The 17,808-nt window shown below is 37.1% G+C and overlaps 2 protein-coding genes across 4 annotated transcripts in view; one reads left to right on the top strand and one right to left on the bottom strand.

Moving 5' to 3' along the window:
* Window positions 1-490: 490 nt before the first annotated feature.
* Window positions 491-1,900, bottom strand: LOC136971618 (uncharacterized). Its single transcript, XM_067266096.1, has 3 exons — window positions 1,658-1,900; window positions 984-1,172; window positions 491-554 (listed from the first exon to the last, which is right to left on the bottom strand). Exons 1-3 carry the CDS (start codon window positions 1,804-1,806, stop codon window positions 491-493), a joined length of 402 nt encoding a protein of 133 aa, XP_067122197.1. The 5' UTR covers window positions 1,807-1,900.
* A 10,527-nt stretch (window positions 1,901-12,427) lies between these two features.
* mxt (Eukaryotic translation initiation factor mextil) overlaps window positions 12,428-17,808 on the top strand; it is a 49,181-nt gene continuing 43,800 nt past the window's right edge. For 2 of the 3 annotated variants that reach the window (XM_067266085.1, XM_067266082.1), the window contains exon 1: window positions 12,428-12,536. The gene's annotated coding sequence lies outside the window, so the exon portion shown is untranslated. Of the gene's footprint in view, window positions 12,537-12,591; window positions 12,612-17,808 lie in introns of all 3 variants that reach the window. The other variant, XM_067266084.1, reaches the window with a different exon arrangement.

The following is a 17,808-nucleotide window of genomic DNA, read 5'->3' as shown; positions in this document are numbered from 1 at the left end:
TGTGAATTTAAGAATATAGAGATGAAAATCTCTAAATTTCTTCCGAATTCTGTGAAAATAAAAAGAAAATAATCAAGATTTTCTAATAAAATATTTAACTATTCGATTAATTTTTACATTAATAATTTTATTTCTTTCTAACTTATATCAAATATGTCATTGTTAATTCGATTATTTTAGCATGTTCTCGTCCACGTAATCATGTAAGATTACTGGATAATTTAATTTCTACAATCATTTATACTATTGCTTTCTCTGTGTCTCGCATGGTAAATGATTTCATGTTGTCCGCCATTAATTGCGTGTTAGTACGAAATCGTGTTAATTTATAAACTGAGACCGTAAAATCTCCTAAGTGTTTGGTGTAAAATACAATAAAGTTGCCATAGACACTTACCCAAAGCCAAGTCGGCCCAAATCCAGCAATTACTTTATAGCGAATTATAGAGCAGATCTTATTCTCGATGGAAAGATGGAAACCAAGAGATCCTCACTCGAACTGAACGTACTCGCATTCTCTACCTTTGGCCATTTTACACACTTTCTGCACAGATCTAAATGTAGAAAATCAAGTATAATTATTCATGGAAAACGTCTAACTCGATTTGAATTTTATTAAAAGATATTGCGGCGCTATATCGAGGTTCCGACGTATTTCTATCGATTAGCCTACAGTGAGTGAAACTAAGATAATGAAATCTTCTACTAATTCCTTGGTTCGGTGATGTTTAGAATTCAACTTTTCATTCAAAATAGCTTAATTTTTCAATTTTATCTTAACTTTTCACGAATACGCCGCCAATTCTCGATACAGCGCCGTACAACACGGAAAAGTTATGCGATTCTCAAACATTTCTAACTCGAATTTGTGTTCAGATTTTAATACTATAAAAATTTTTGGTGTAATCGATACTTCGGCTGAGCACCGCACTCGATTTACTGCCAATTTCAGAACTGAGGCTAAATCGCGTACAAAATCTTACCTCTTAACGGGTTTCCACATGCTCTTAAAGAACGACCCGACCTTCTTCAATGTATTTCTATCCCGATATTCACGGCCAGGATTATCTTGCACGCAATCTTCGTGCTCTGCCGGGTCTTCGTTTCGTGGAGCAACCGCGCTCTCTCTATTGTCCACTTCTTCATCCTCCACATCCTCGACCAATCTCTCACTAAATAAGAAAAGAAAGAATTTGTAATACAATAAATATATAATCTTGAAATTGAATTACGAAACTTTAACCATAAATATTTAAAAAATGTTAAAGAGAAATTATAACACTTGGAAAACATTCGATTTAATGCCACTCACACAAAGTAACACTACATCGAAGTTTGATTATATATACGAGTATGCGCCGCTTACATACGAATTCAATAAGATCATGAATCATGATGGAGGATTACAACGGAACCAAAAAATTGGCGGCATTTCTACGTTTAGATGTGAGTAGATACACAACTACTTATTATCACTGCGTTACGTTTGGCTAACGTATACGTAAAGCCCTACACAAATAAAACTATATAAAATTTTCATAACTACACTCTATGATGATTCCTTTACGCCGTGTATCTCAGAACAATAAGCGGCTCGTACCCGTTTTATGTTATAATATACATAAGTTTATTATGTACAAACAGTAATGTAATTTACCTGTTAAAACGTTGGCAGGCCGTCTGACAGATTGGTCGAACCTTCATCAAAACTTGTCTATAAACAGGCTTGATGTTATTTTCAAAAACGTCCAAACCTTCGAAAGCACCGGTCGACGGTTCGAACTGCTTCGAGAGGCCTTTCTTCATCTTGCTGCCTCGAAATTTAAAATCATCCAAATTTTGTGGACTGGCGAATCTTCGCACGTCCACATGTTTATCCGATCCCTCCCTAAATATGCAAAGACAATAACTATTTAATTCTACTCTGAAACTATAGTTTAGATCCTGGTGTTTTTAAATTTATTCGTGACAGGGGATAAGCCTTTTATGAATTATAGCTTAAGACTCGACTAGTCTAAATCTTTTTCTGTTATTTTAAAACAATGCATATTAAAATTTAAAAAGTTATAGTTTATATTTATTAAACGAAATTCGGATTAAAATTTTAGTAAATTTCGTCATATTCCGTACCAGAGTTAGACACGAATCTGTAATATAAAAGAGGCCCCGATTACTCGTTTAAATAACTGTATATTGAAAAGTATTAAACTGTGCCTTATAAAGCCCTGTATTACAAGAAGACATAAAAATTGTACAGTCTACTTCAGATATAAACCAGAGTCGGAATCTTTACATTTCATTTAATTAGGCCTAATTATATATTGTAGATGGAAGTTTTTCTATAAAGCTTTTAATATCTAAAACGAATTTCTTATCCGAATAAATAATAATAAACTGTAAAAAGTCTCATACCCAGGAGGATGGAACAGGGGTCGATACTCTCCACCATCAAAAAACATCTTCGAATCGCTTTCCAAATTGCACTCTTCGTAACAAGAGCAAAACGCAACAACAACGACGTTCAATTGTTGAATTCGTTTGTTACGTGTTAAACCGAGAAGAAGGGAATTTTTATCAACAATTTTTGATTTTTTTTTTTTGTTTTTTTAATTATAATTTCGGAATCTGACGCGTGTATAATGACGATTAAAAAGACACACCGGTGTGGGGCTAGGAGTTAGAATAGGGCCGGTTCGATAAATGCACGTGGTGGTGCTCATGTGAAATACGAACGTGTAAATATAAACATTTCGCGTTAACCAAGACCGTACGCAGAAATATAAAACGAAATTCAAGCAAATACGTGGCGAAAATACAAGAACAACTCGATATTTTTACCGTAATATCCGGAGAGATGATTATTTAATGGCACTTAAATTATCATTTCTAGAAATGATTGTATATAGTTATAAAACAAAAGTGAACTGCGCGTACATTGTAACGTGGACCTGATGAATCACACCCGCCGAATAACTATTTAGTCGGCAACTTCAATATTAATTAAACTGATGCTTAATGTCACCAGGAAAGTCGTGCTAAAATTCCGTTAGTTTTTATGTGCTTAATTTAATACAAAATCAGCTGAACATTTGTGAAGTTGTGGCGAATCTTTAGTTCAGCCAATGAAAATACACAAGCGTCTAGACCCCGAGCGCGTATTAGTTCTAAATTATGCCGCTGCGTAAAATAGCGCTAATAGCCGGACTCGTTTTGTGGTATTTTCTGGTCGTAATTACAAATTACGAATGCTTTATTCGTAATTACTATTAGTTAAAAATGAAAACAAGTTAAATCTTTAGATAGACCGAATGATTTCTCCGTAAAAATGTGAGGCTCTGGATAGGTCCGAACCTCACTGAAATTCGCATTAAAATCATTTATTTGTCGGAAAAAATTATCTTGTTTGTAGAAAAAAAATATAGAAGTTAGAAACAATTTTTCTTAATAAAAACGATGCGAACTTTTAAACAATAGAACAATGGAGAAACGCAGATCGTCTATCTCCGAATGGGAATCGAATTAAACTTTGATTTTGACTTCTCCTGTGACCCCGAAAGGTTTCGAATTGTCACTAGGTGACGAGGAGAGACCAATCGGAAAGTGGAAGCGGAGGAAAACGGATTAAACCTCAGAATTCAAGGACGCGACGGCTTCTTCTCCCGAAAGTTCCAAGTGACGGATCTATTGTTGTGTGTGTGTCTCGTGCCCATCTTCGTCTTCGTCTCCCGACCTCGGATCGACATCTTTCATGAACGGAAGTCGACCGCATCGTCCCGGAGTCGTCGAGGCGTCGAGGAACTGGCCATTCGCGACCCAGGGACACTCCTTCAAAATGGAACTATCTTGGAAAGGAAAGGAAGACTCGGTGGCCGCTGCCGACGTAGAACTTTCAAGATCGCGGGAATCTTGTAAGCTTCTTTCGTGTCAAATAAACGGTTTCTTGTAACCGTAGAGTCTGTCTCAGTGCCGATCGCCCACATACGAACCTTCGCGACCGCTCGACTCTCTTGACATTGTCTGCACCCTGTCGGCAACCCTACACTGGTGTCAGAAGTGAGATATTTAAGCCCAAAGTCACAAGGGTGGCACTGAGGCGGGCCCAAAGTTATACTGGTGGGAAAAGGTAGCAGTACCGCCCGCCAGAATCTCGAGAAAGCCGACACAAAATTTACGGAGTGAGAAAGAAACGTGGGTCAGGACATGGCTACTGAGACAGGTGCTCCATCTGCCCCATCACAAACGCGGGAAGTAGGCGGAGGCTCAATCGCGGCGTTTGGTGGGATGATTCCAACCTTTTCCGGTGGAAGCGGGCGCATCACCGACTTTTTAGATACGTTGGACGAGGTAGCTAGCTTAGCGGGATGGACCGCACGACAGAAATTAGGCATCGCAAAATGCAAACTAGCAGGCGTCACCAAAGATTTTGCATGGAAGGACATGCAGATGAAAAGCGTCGTCCAGTACGACGAGTTTCAACGATTAATGGTGCAGAGATTTGACCAAGATCCGTATTGGATTCGCGTGCAAAAATTCCACGCTTGCGTCCAAAGACGTGAAGAAAAGGTTCAAGAATTCGCGGTTAGACTGCAAACTCTAGCCAACGTGACGACCATCCAACACACTGGAACGACAGCCAGGAGCACGCCATCATAACACGATGTCAGTAACGGGAGCTAGACGAGAAGCTCCGCGTTCAATTTCTGTATGGGCTGAACGAAAAGCATAAGAGGAATGTAATGGCACAAGACCCTCCCTCGTTTTCAGAAGCTTTAAGGGTAGCGATCAGGGAGGAAACCATCGAACAGCTGACAGGGAAAAATAGGAATTTTGTTGTGGGCATAGAAGGAAAGCAAGATAATCTCGCAGCAGAAAGGGAGAACAAAAACATAGACCAAGAACCCGCGCTTGATGCGAAAATCAAGCAAATTTCGAGTCAACTCGAAAATTTAGGAAAAAACATTGAGAAGAAGATCTCAAAAGGACCAATAAATAATCCTCGCAAGAAGGCGTACACGCAATTTAGGAGAATACCCTAATCCTGTACTAAACCCAATTTCGGAAGGGGAAAAGTGCAGAATTATTCGAGCGGGCAGCGTCAACCACTGCCTCCGAATTTTTCTTGACCGCCGGATGGGCAATTATTCAGGCCACCAACCGCGAATAATAATTCGCGGTTGGTGGCCTGAATGATTGCCCATCCGGCCAACGTATCTAAAAAGTTAGATCGTCCAACGTATCTAAAAAGTCGGTGATGCGCCCGCTTTCACCGGAAAAGGTTGGAATCATCCCACCAAACGCCGCGATTGAGCCTCCGCCTACTTCCCGCGTTTGTGATGGGGCAGATGGAGCACCTGTCTCAGTAGCCATGTCCTGACCCACGTTTCTTTCTCACTCCGTAAATTTTGTGTCGGCTTTCTCGGGATTCTGGCGGGCGGTACTGCTACCTTTTCCCACCAGTATATTATCCAACGCAGTTTTGGCAACACCGCGGACCGAATCCTTTTTTCCCGGGACAAGTAGACAGGGAAAAACCCTTGCCTTTTGTCCATCCATATCAGGTATGGCTGGAATTTAATCAGTGTGATCCGTCTGTGTCGAGGAGACAGACCCCGATAGCACCTTTTCCGCACCCATCATATTTGCAATATACGGGTCGTGCACCTTTTTATCAGGCACAGTATAGGCACTGGACTCTCCCACCACGACCAGGTGGTGACCACGGGAGAGTTATTATTATTATTATTTTGTTGGGTTAAGTGAGATATACTCGGTTAACACCGGTGGCTGTGTACTATGCCGGACCAAAGTCAAGGCATAGTAACCAAAACAGAAATTAAAGAAGTGTATCAGTGTGTGTGTCTGTATTCAGGAATTTTCTCACAATATGACATGTATTCAATATAGTGGCCTTCTGTAGTGTGATGTATGTGTTTCTATTCAATTGTAATGTGCCCAGGCTTTTGTGTAGTGTGTGTGGTATGACACCTGTAGAGGAGAGAACAACAGGTACAATAAGCACCCCATCCATCCTCCACAGATGCCTTATTTCCTGGGCGAGTTCTGTGTACTTGCTAATTTTTTCAGTGCATGCGTTTTGTATATTGTGAGTGTTTGGAATGGATATGTCTATAATGTATGTGATTTTATTGTGTTTGTCAATGAGTGTGATGTCTGGTCTGTTGTGGTAAATTGTTTTATCTGTGATTATGGCTCTGTCGTAGTACATTTTGTGCGTGTTGTTTTCCAATACTGTCTGTGGAATGTATTTGTAGTATGGTTCGTGGATGTCTGCTAATTTGTGTTTCTTTGCAAGCTCTTGGTGTATTATATTTGCTACTTGGTTATGTCTGTGTAAATAATCTGTCTGTGCCAAGAGCTTGCAACCAGAGGTGATGTGTTGTATAGTTTCTGGCATGATGTGACATTTTCTGCATGTATCATTTGTGAGTGTTGCATCTTTGAGTATGTGTTTTCTGTAGTTTTTAGTATTTATGACCTGATCCTGTATGGCAATCATGAATCCTTCCGTCTCCCCAAAGAGGCATCCCCGAGCTAACCAGCTGTTTGACGCAGTTTTGTCAACAAAATCCTGGGCCAGATCGTAAGGATGCCTGCCATGGAGTGCCTTTCGAGCCCACGATTGCTTAATGGTGTCTATGCTTTTTATATGTTGTGTTGTGTCCATATGATGTGAGTGTAAGTTTAATGGTGTGTTATTCGAGTCTGCTAGAGTTACTGCTTTATGTAATTGTGATGTTTTTTGTTTTTTGTAGAAAAACTCTCGCAGTGACTGTATTTGTTTGTAGTGAAGGTTAACTATGTCAATCAGGCCACGTCCGCCATCTTTACGTGGAAAGGTTAATCTTTCTGTGGCAGATTTAGGATGATGTTGTTTATGCTTAGTAAGTGTTGTTCTTGTTTTCCTTTGGAGTTGCTCAAGATCAGTGTGAGTCCAATGTATAACTCCAAAAGAATATGTGAGTACTGGGATGACATATGTGTTTATTGCTTTAACTGTGTGTTTTGCATTTAATTGTGTTCTTATTATCATCATTATTATTATTACTCAAAACTATAAAAAAAAATTAGTAAATACAGTCAAACCTGTCTATAACGGAACCTGTATATAGCGGAACCTGTCTAATGCAAAAACGGAAAGAAAAAGTGTACCATATAACGGAAAAATCGGTATCTTTATCCGATTTAACACAAATTTAGCAAGAAGTTTACAAGTCTAGCATGTATAAATCATAAAAAAATCAAAAAATACACATACCCAATACAGAATAGCAAAATACGACTACAGTACAGTATTAGAGAATTTTATTGAGATTTAAACGAAAATTTTTTGAGTATTTTTAATAACAGCTGTGTTTACTTAACATAAATATATGATGTAATTATAAGTTGTGAACTTTAACTATTACAAAAAAAGACAAATTCCTATATCGATTTTTATTAGTGTCCTAGATCGTCAATATTCAAATGCAAGAATATCGAATAGATTTTTTACTCCTCGAAGCGGCTAGCAAATGTCTTTCGTAACTCTACATTCGAACTTTCGCCGCCTAAACCAGTGCTTCTCCAACTGTTTTTTGAATTACCGCCCTCTTGGTTGTGTCTGTTAGTAGTAACACCCCCTGTTCTGTGTACATAGGGGTCCTCCTATCGTGTTTAACGCCCCATCGCCCACTTTAATATTGTTATACCAAGTGGCGACTCTAACGCCAAACAGAATCATCCATATAAAAGCAATAATTGCATTGTCTAAGATTGGTCCTATTTGAAATACATGCTCATTTAGAATCGTCAGTAGCCAAGCAGTCTTCGTTCCCCGAACACTGGAGTTCGATCGTGGGTTCGCGCCTGGCTCGGACGGGCTGGACACGTGGAACTTTCCGGGTTTGCTTCACGTCTGTAACGCCTAAATAGGGGCCATTCTTAAAAAAACTTCCCGGAAGACACTCCCTAGGCAGATCCCCCAAGTGTTGTGTTACCATAACTAAACAAACAAACGTGCTCATTTATTCCCATTTCTGGTTAGCAAAGCGAAACTTTCCATTGACTCGAATGTAAAAGTAAATGATTCGCTTGCATTGGCAAATGCCGTGCCACACAATTCAGGGGTTTCTCTTAAAAACCAACTGTTAATTCAACGACTTAAATTTAGACGATTAAACCCAGTTGGCAGGGCCGGATCATCGCATAGACAAATGTCTAGGGCCCGGTCAAATTGTCTATTTTTAAAAGATTTGTAAATAAGAAAGTTTACTTTTGTGAAGTCCCAAAAACGGGTTAACATTAATTATTTATATTAGAAGATTGTTAAAACGAATGTAGAAAATTGTCCATTGTTACAGGGACTAGACAACTCAGACATCTCTCAGATTAGACAACAATGGGGAAAATATGAGCTCAAGTTTCAAAGTTCCATCAATTCTTTCCATCCTGAGTAAACGGAGGGTGTCAAGTAGCTTCGTCGAAGCGGCTCTTTCTCGTGACTCGAACAGGGGTCGTTTTTCGCTTGGAGACAAGCGAGGGACCAATCGAGAAGCGAGAAAAGAAGGACGTAGAGCCAATCAACATGAACAATTCGAAAAAGAGAGATCGAGATAATCGCAGTGCGAGGAAGAAGAGAGGTCTTTTTCCTTCTACGCGCGGAGAGGCCGGACAAAAACTGTGAATCCGCTAACGGCTAATGCGCGCACAAAGACAATTTACTTTTCCTGCATCATGCCGATCTGCTAATTAGTGCCACTAAGGACAGACCACCAGTGACCAGAGGCGATCATCTCCACCTGTTGCTGCCCCGGGGCCTACAGTAGAAGACGTCAGGAAAACGCCGGCGTGACTGAGACCTTTCGAAAAATTTCATCGTTCGAGAAGAAGTCTGTACTAGGTGTAAGTTTCTTTGCGTCTAAATAAACGACTTTTTGTGAGACACTTGTTGTCTGTGTCACCTCCCTCACACCCACACGCGAACGACCCTAGACAATCCTGTCGAGGGATTAACGATCCCCCCCTAAAGGTCGGCGAACTTACACTTTTCTGTTGGACAACTGTATGTAATAAACAAAAAAATACGATTTCTAGTGGCCGAGTGGTCAAGGTGGCAGCCTACCGCTCTGTAAGGCCCGGGATATAATCAAATAATCCCCAGGAATTTTTGGGGGGTGGTCCGTTCGGATATGTCGGTCCCCATCCCTCACCACCCGGCCCACCATTTTTTATATGGTTATTGTAAATTCTGAAATTTAAAGAAAGCGTGTTCTTTTGTTTCTTCTTATTGAAAGTAATTCTTCCGATAATTTAGAATTTTTTTTTATAACGATAAGAATAATATTTTTTATTAATAAAAATTTAAGATTTGTTTTAGTTTTTCACATTATTTAATTTTGTTTTGTTTATTGTTTTATGTTTTTTGTGTGCTCGATTTCTTGTGGAAGAGGAAGGGGGCCCAGTGAGAAGAAAATGTCTAGGGCCCTGTAAAGGTCCGCTTTTAGCGTAGCAGGTCGAAAAGCCACGCGACCGAGATAATTGGTCCCACCTGGCAATGGGGCTATAAACGGCCGGGAAGAACAAAGGGGTAGCGTCTCCGTTTATGGGTACACGTCAATGTGTTTTCCACGTGTTGGTCGACTTGAAAAACGTAAACAAGGGACGGACGCGACTGTAAGCTACGTTGTCGGGAGGAGGGCGGACGTCTTTGGAAGCTCCCAGGAGAAAAGCAGGATCTGATTGGTCGCAAGTGGTCGCCGTGAAACTCTTTAAATTGTAAGAGTGGCAAGAGGAACGGGGAGAAGGGCGAGAGACCGGATACGTGGTAGTCTCTGACACTTAGGAAGCCCGTGAGGTGTAGAGAGAGTGTTCTCCTCTTAGGAATTCCTCTGAGAAGGGTTAGTGTACAGACCGGACGGCCACGCGGTTGAGCCAACTCCGCAAACCAACCGGAGTTTCCCCAGAGTCTAATAGTTTCCAACAGACAAGCTGTTACGCGAGGCACCACACCTTTGTTGCATCGTCTGTGTAATGTTGTCAAACTTGTACATCCTGTAAATATTTGTTTTGTAAATAAACTGTAAATATTCACTGGACTGAGTGTGGAGGTGTAGCTTTCCTCGAACCATCGTACGGACATTCTCGAGTCGTAAGAACCAACTCGAGACGGATCATCGTAAAGATCGTAACGGATTACATAAGGATCTTCACTGGCCCCAAATTGGGTTAATCCGGTCCTGACTCGAACTGGAATCATGTGTGACGTATTTCGAACAAAGGTTAAAAGACGCATCAAGAATGTTCGAATTTCGTAAAAATTTGAATAAAATAACTCAATTTAAAAAAAAAAATTTAAATCATTTTCTTGTGTTTGGAATTTGATAAATAAATTATCTTCTGCATTTACATGGTACGGAATGTCCAACGTGGAGAGGTGAAAAATGATCTTAAATTCTACGTCTGGAGGCTCGACCATCTCCGAAAATGGCACGAAATCCGTTCGAATAAATATCTTTTTCGTCCATTTTCGGTCATCGCATGAAATAAATCAAATTCTTAAGGTTTCGATTTATTTCGCCCAATATTGTTTCGCTTTTCGGAGAGATTCCTCGGTGGTCGTCGGGTTTGTACTACGTTTTGCGTATTGATGCAACATCGAACTGTTTATAGTTAGTATTAATGATATTTTATTTCTTAGTGGCCGATCAACTAAGTTGGCAGCTTATCGCTCTGTGAGATTCGGGATCGAATTCGGACGAATCGAAGAACGCCCGGAATTTTTGGGAGATGATCATCTGGATATGTCGGTTCCCATCCGATTGCCTCATTGTGGGCCTGGTCGAACTCTTAATGAGTTTGCTAAAAAGAGGCTCTTAGTACCATAGTACAGGAACAAGTTTTAAAAAGCGTTACTGTTACTTCATACAGAAAGAGTTATAAAATCTTATACAGGAATAAACTTATTCTTTTCCATTAACAATTAGGGTGATTGTAATAGCATGATGTTAATTTATCTATGGCAGTAATTCTCAACTACTGTGCCGCGAGATTTTTGAAGCGTGCCGCCATTGCGAATATCCATACATAAGCGACGTCAGCTAAGTAGTTTAATCTGTTCTACTTTTCTAGAGTGTGATTGGAAATTGTAACCGGTGTTACCGGTAACTGCCCGTAGTTACCAAAGCGTTTAGCAAATGTGACCTAAATAATCAACTGCATGTAAAAATCACCGTTGTGACGTCACCGGTTGTCCTGCGGTACTTACCGAAGTAACCGTGTGTGCCGCCAAGTTTTTAAATTATTAAAAGTGTACCGCGACGAAAAAAAGGTTGAGAATCACATGATCTATAATTAGCCAATAAATCTGAAATTTTTTATATTTTAATCGCAATTGTAATAATTATGGGACTTTTTAAATCAAGCCCCTGGTGAATTCGGTCAGGCCCAGTATAGGGCGGCCGGGTGTTGAGGGACAAGACTCGATATACTTGAGACGGACCACCCCCGAAAAATTCCCGAAGCTGTTATACTCGCAGGAATTCAATCCCGGGCCCCTCAGAGCAGTAGGTTGACACTTTAATTGCTTTTGTTATCAGGCCGTCCTCAGAATTCGATCCGAACCCTAATAATTTATCATAACTATACTATCGAGTTTTTTCTCATTCCGCTCTACGCTGAACGCGACTTCATTGCGGCTTATGCCAATACGTAATAGAAGAAATAGCGATCTCCCCTTTTTAAAACTCTTTCCGCCCTGTGGGCAGTAAGAGGGTTTGTTTTTGCAAGCCCATTATGGGTTCGGCCGGGTGGTGAGGGACGGGGACCGACATATCCGAACGGACCACCCCCCGAAAAATTCCTGGGGATTATTTGATTCTATCCCGGGTCCTACAGAGCGGTAGGCTGCCACCTTGACCACTCGGCCATCCGGCCTCTGACCGCGACCTGCTGTATAATTGCATGTGCTAATATTTTGACAAATCTATTAATCAAATTTTATTATTCCATTCTATTAAAAAAGAAATAAAATTTTAAAGTTTAAACTAATTTTTAATATTAAATCATTTAAATTAAATATTATTAATTATCTGATTTAAAATTTTAATTACATTTTTCATATATATGAATTTTTAATTAAAAATATTTTAAATTATTCCGAACGTATTAATAAAATAAAAATAAAAATTTATATAAGAAATGATTTACATTAACTATAACAAACAGTGCGGAATTTGAATGCGTGAAATTTCAATTTAAAAAATTATCAAGAATAAATAATACGAAAAGAATAATTTAATAAATATAATATATATTTATTAATAAATTAATCGTTTCGTAAAACATTTAAAAAAATATTATTATTATTATTATTTATTAAAATTTAAAAATTTCTTAATTTAATTACTACGAATATTTCCTCTAGTGTATTATTATTGACTGTCGATTAGTAGATGCGAGAATAACTTTTAAAATGTCAAATTTTATTTCAGTCGCGCGATCAAACTCTCATTGACGAAATAGGATCTTTCTAAATTTAGGTTAAATTTTCTTTTTATTTTCCTTTACTTTATTTATTTAATTTTTTTTTTTTAGTTTGGGTGTTGACGTCGAAGGTGAGTTTCAGTTTTGTATCGGAAATCGAGTTCCATTAGAACGCATTGAAAATATTAAATTAATCAATTTCCATATAGTAACGTGTTATGACCGAATATAGAAATTACACTGTTCTATTTTATCTTTTTTTTAAAAAGGCCAACGTTGCTGATTAAGTCAGAAATAATTTCCTGTTTTTATAACCGAGAAAGTGCTATTTTTATATATTTTTATGTAAATAGAATTCGTACAACGTCAATACTCGTATATACGTTATATATAAATATCCACGGTAGAAGTTACTTTTAGGTGATTCGTCTGTATAAATTGTATACACAAATTGTCTAAAAGTAACATCTATTATATTAATTAATATGTTATCTAAATGTAAATAAATGTGTATCGAATTACATATTAATAGAAAAATTAATTCGAAATATCAATGTCATAATTCAATTGCAATATTGATTATTACGACACGTACTGTACCCGAACCTGTTACCGGTGTTGGCGAAATGACGGAAAATGATTTTATTATTATTCGATATCGTTTTAAGCTATTTGGAGAATTGGCATAAAATGTCGACTTTAGTACAAGGAAATAAATATTTGTGTAATTAAAGAATCGCGTAAGAGTCGGTGCCGTGTCAAAAAATTTTGAAATGAACTGCCGAGTTAAGAAACCGAAATATTTTTGTTCTTTTAGAAATGTTTTTGGATCGTTTTAGTTCGGCATCTGCGCTCCGAGTAGAAGTTTGATACGGTTCGTAAAATAGAATGTAAAATTACATAGTTGACATTTCGGAATAATTTAAATTTCTTTTTGTGAATTGTATTGGTTCTCTTTGGAATACACGTGCCGGAATAAAATAGCCTAAAAGCATTCTAAAAGAATAAAATGAATTGATATGTTCGTTGAATCTGACGTTCGTTCGAGTTCGAGAATTACTCAGAAAACCATTTTATTTCCGGATGTTTTATTTGGGGAATGCATTTAAATAAAATATGTAGAAATAAAATGGTCTTCGGAGTAATTCTTGGACTCGGGTGAACGTCCATTCTGATGGACGTAACATTTTGTTTCATTTGTCCAAAAATCCCTTTTAAGTGGTTGATTGATAGCATGCATTTTAGTTATTATCGGCCACATATTTAGACTGACACACAAGAATAAAGCTTTAAAAAGCTCCATTACCTGAAGATAATGGTAATACTAACCAACTACAGTAAATGAAGTTTTTATAATATATTTTAACTTATATTTTTGGTACCTGATTTTGATAGCATTAACTGACTGATAAGTGTGATAACACTGTGACTGCAATATGCAGACTCTATTGTATTTTATATTATATATGTTCGGTAAACAGTTTAATTTGCTATGATGAATGGGGGCACCATGCAACATAGACTGTAAGTTTGTGAGAAAATGATGAAATGTTAACAGTACACTTGCTTATAGTCATTTATATAAGTAATTTTTAAATTATATTATTGAATATATTACTATATAATTTCTTCCTGTAAAGAGATAGCATTAATTCATATTTTTATTATTTCTTGTAAGTAGTTTTGTAAAATCTACTTTCTGTAGTACTAAGCCATTTCTTGTGAAGAGTCACTTCTGAACCAAATATTCAATTTGGTTTTTTATTTAAGAATGGCTTACAACTCTAACAGGGATTCCAATTTTGGTTGGCAGAGATAAACCTTGCCGAATCAATTTACTGCATTTATTATATTTATTATAATTTTATGTGTGATATGATATTGCAAAGTAGTGATATAATTCTTCTTATAATTTTTTGCTTAGTAATTAATACTTTTAAAAATATCTTATTTGAAATTTAGATTTATGATATAATTTTTAATATATAAATTTACTGAGTTCTATTTTCTCAAATTTATTTCTTATTAACAAAGCAAAAAAAAAATCCTTTTATTCTGATCTATTGGGTTGAACCAAAAGTTTGTTTGGTTTTTAGAGAGAAATAGTGTATTTTATTTGGGAATAAATTAAAATGTTTTAAATTCCATCTGTGTAGAATTGGATATGTTACTGATTGAAGAAATTATCAATGTGATTTTTGATATCTTCTAAAGATTGAAATTCTATATCACTTAAATTATTCTGAATGAAAAAGAATGAAAAAGATGATAGTCTGAGGCAGCAATATCCAGACAATATGGAGGGTGGCTCAAAACATTCCAATTATAGTTTAAATTAAAGTTTTTGATGCACGTTCAATGAAATGTGCAGTCTTGCATCATTATGATGGAATACTATTCCCCATTGATTCACAAATTCCAGATGTTTTGATGCACTGCAACCTTCAGTTCAACCAGTTGGAGACAATATTTATTGAAATTAATTGTTTGATTGTTGGGAGAAAGTTCAGAATAAAGAAGCCCTTTCCAATCTCACCAAACTGAAATCATTACTTTTCTAGGATGCAAACTAGCTTTAGGTTGCGGCACTGGTGGATCACCTGGATCACTCCAAGATCTCTTACATTGAATATTATAATACAATATAACAGGCATGGGCAAATGCGGGTCCGAGAGCCGCATGTGGCTCTTTTTGAGTTACATGCGGCTCTTGCTGAAAGTGCTATCCTTCCCAGCCTTATCATACTATCCACCACGACAGTACAGAACTGCAGCTCCCATGCATTTTGCAAAACCTACATTTCGCCTCCCACTGAACTCTTGCTTGCCCACCTCTGCAATATAATATTTTTCGTTGCCTGTTATTAATCACTATAAAAGTGGATCATCATCATTTTTTAAAAGTGAATCACAAACATGCTCAATAAGGTTTCATTCACTTAACTGATGGGAAACCCAAACATCATAACGGGAAGTGTATCCAAGGATAGTCAAATGTTTGACAATGGATGTTTGGAATATTTTTAAGGTGTCTGCTAGCTCTTATCTTGTTCTATGCCAATCATTTTGGAATAAAGCCATTATGGACTCATCTTTTATGGTTAAAGGCTGTCCTGACCAAGGTGCATCTTCAAGAGAAAAATCTCTGCCCTAAATTTTTCAAATCATTTCTGATATGTTCGATCAGTAACCGCATCTTCCCCACATACAGCACCTATCATCTTTTGAGTTTTTGTTGCATTTTTTCCTTTTTGGAAATAATAATAAAACTCTTAAGGTGGCCCTGGGCACTTGTGGATGTGGTTCCAATGAATAAGTGGAGAGACTCTGTTGGGCAATGCAAGAGGATGGTCTACAGACTTGAGCTTCTTGTGAGCATACACTCAGTCGGCCGAGAACTCCTCCTCCTTCGTTTTTGGAAATTTTATATATTTCCCCTCGAATTTCCTCCTTTTGATTGGTCCTGTGTCTCTTCTTCCCGACCCCGATTAGTCATTCTTCTGTCTCCAGGCAAAACCGAAACAGATTCAGGTCGCTGGAAAGATCTGAGAGGTGTCGATGGAGCTCTGAAGTCTGTACTCATATTTTACTGTTATTGTCTTTTTCCAATGTTTTTGAACTTAACCGATTTGTCAGATGTTTTTTCAGCTGTTTCCCCCAATGGTTTAGGGCCTATGTGACTTAACAGATGTCCTTTTGGTCATTAGCCCCCCTTTTTCCTTGATTGTTAATACCCCAACACTTGTATACGAGCACCCTGACAAAGCTCCCTCTCTCTCTCTCTCTCTCTCTCTACATTTTCTCCACTGTTCATCACTGAGTTGCATTTGTTTTAAAACAAGTGTTTTCCTTTCCGTCGAGTGTGTCGTACCATCACATGTTCTCGATTCAATTTCCTGACTTATAAATTTTATAATTAATCGAAGTTCCGACTTATTTTTCGGAATCTCACAGAACTTAATTTCTTTATTTAGCTTCTTATTTGTTAAGAAATGAAGTTTTTCTAAAAAACTGTTTTTGCTCATTAAAAGTTTTTTTTTTAACTGAAAGGTGATTATTTCATATTAATTTTATGATGTGTCAGTTACATATATAATAAAATTTTCTTACTTTTGTTAATAACAAATACAAATTTGAAACAATGTACAAAACATAATGTAAATTTTATGTAAGGTTTTTTATTGTTACCTCAGTTATTTATTTGTTTTTAGGATGATAAAAGCCAAATAATTTAAGCTAGAAACATCGTCTAATAGTAGACATCTAGAACAGCACAGATTTTAGATTGAATCCTGCAAAAGCTAACAAATTTAATTTCAGTGATATGAAGAAAGAATAAGAATTTGTATTAAAAAAATTAACAGAGAGTACATTAATATTTTTACACTGTTATTTATATGGTCGAGATTTAAGTATCTAATGATTTTGCATTTTAACTGCAACTATTAGTTTCTTATATCTGATAATGATTATCTGCTGTTATTTCTCATTAAAATCGTTTATCTTTTTAAATATGTATATATTGTAATAGAAATAAAATTAGCAATTGTTTATTGTGACATCATCAAAATGCCAGGGCTGAAATTTTTAATTTATTTAATTTAAAATAAATGCTTTCCACCTGAAATTAGTACTGTAGTGTCTTGCCCTTGTACATCATACTTCTCCTTTATACTGTATATACATTATTACATTGTACGTATGTTAGTGCTATTTGTAATCTGTAGCATAGCACTCCCAACTTGTATTCCTCTGTAACATTTTTGTTGTATTTTCTATTGATCATTTCCTTTTAAAACACTGTCATGGGACGCCCATGAATCTCAACTCTTTTTTCATCCCCTTTCCTTTCTCACCCCACCCTTCTAATCCACTCCCCAATCTCCCCCTTTTCCATAACAGGTTGTACCAGAGAGTGATACCTGTCTTACTGCTACTACTACTACTTTTCCTTTAACAATAGAGTTGTGCTGGTCATCTATCTAACACCTTTCAGGGGAAAATATTTGAATTGAAAGAACATGACTCCCGGTTTGCGTTGGAAGTTCATATAAACTTTGTTAATCAGTGCCTCTTGCCCCTAAGGTTTCCATATCTGGTCTCGTCTTTCATCTAACTCCATTCTTGAGATTAAGAAAAGACTGACAGACTGGACAACAGTGGGAATTTATAGGTCTACAATTTTTTCAAATTGCCAGAAATTAATATTCCTTTGTTATGTGATGTTAAAAGATTTTTAGTTCTGATGAGATGTATGAAAAATATTAAAGTGTTCTAAAATTTTAGTACTATTTAACTGTTTTTCTGATACTCTATAGTGATATATTT

This window comes from Centruroides vittatus, unplaced genomic scaffold, assembly GCF_030686945.1.
Source record: "Centruroides vittatus isolate TY-2023 unplaced genomic scaffold, ASM3068694v2 contig_2634, whole genome shotgun sequence".
NCBI lineage: Eukaryota > Metazoa > Arthropoda > Arachnida > Scorpiones > Buthidae > Centruroides > Centruroides vittatus.
This window is presented reverse-complemented; position numbering and strand designations above follow the sequence as displayed.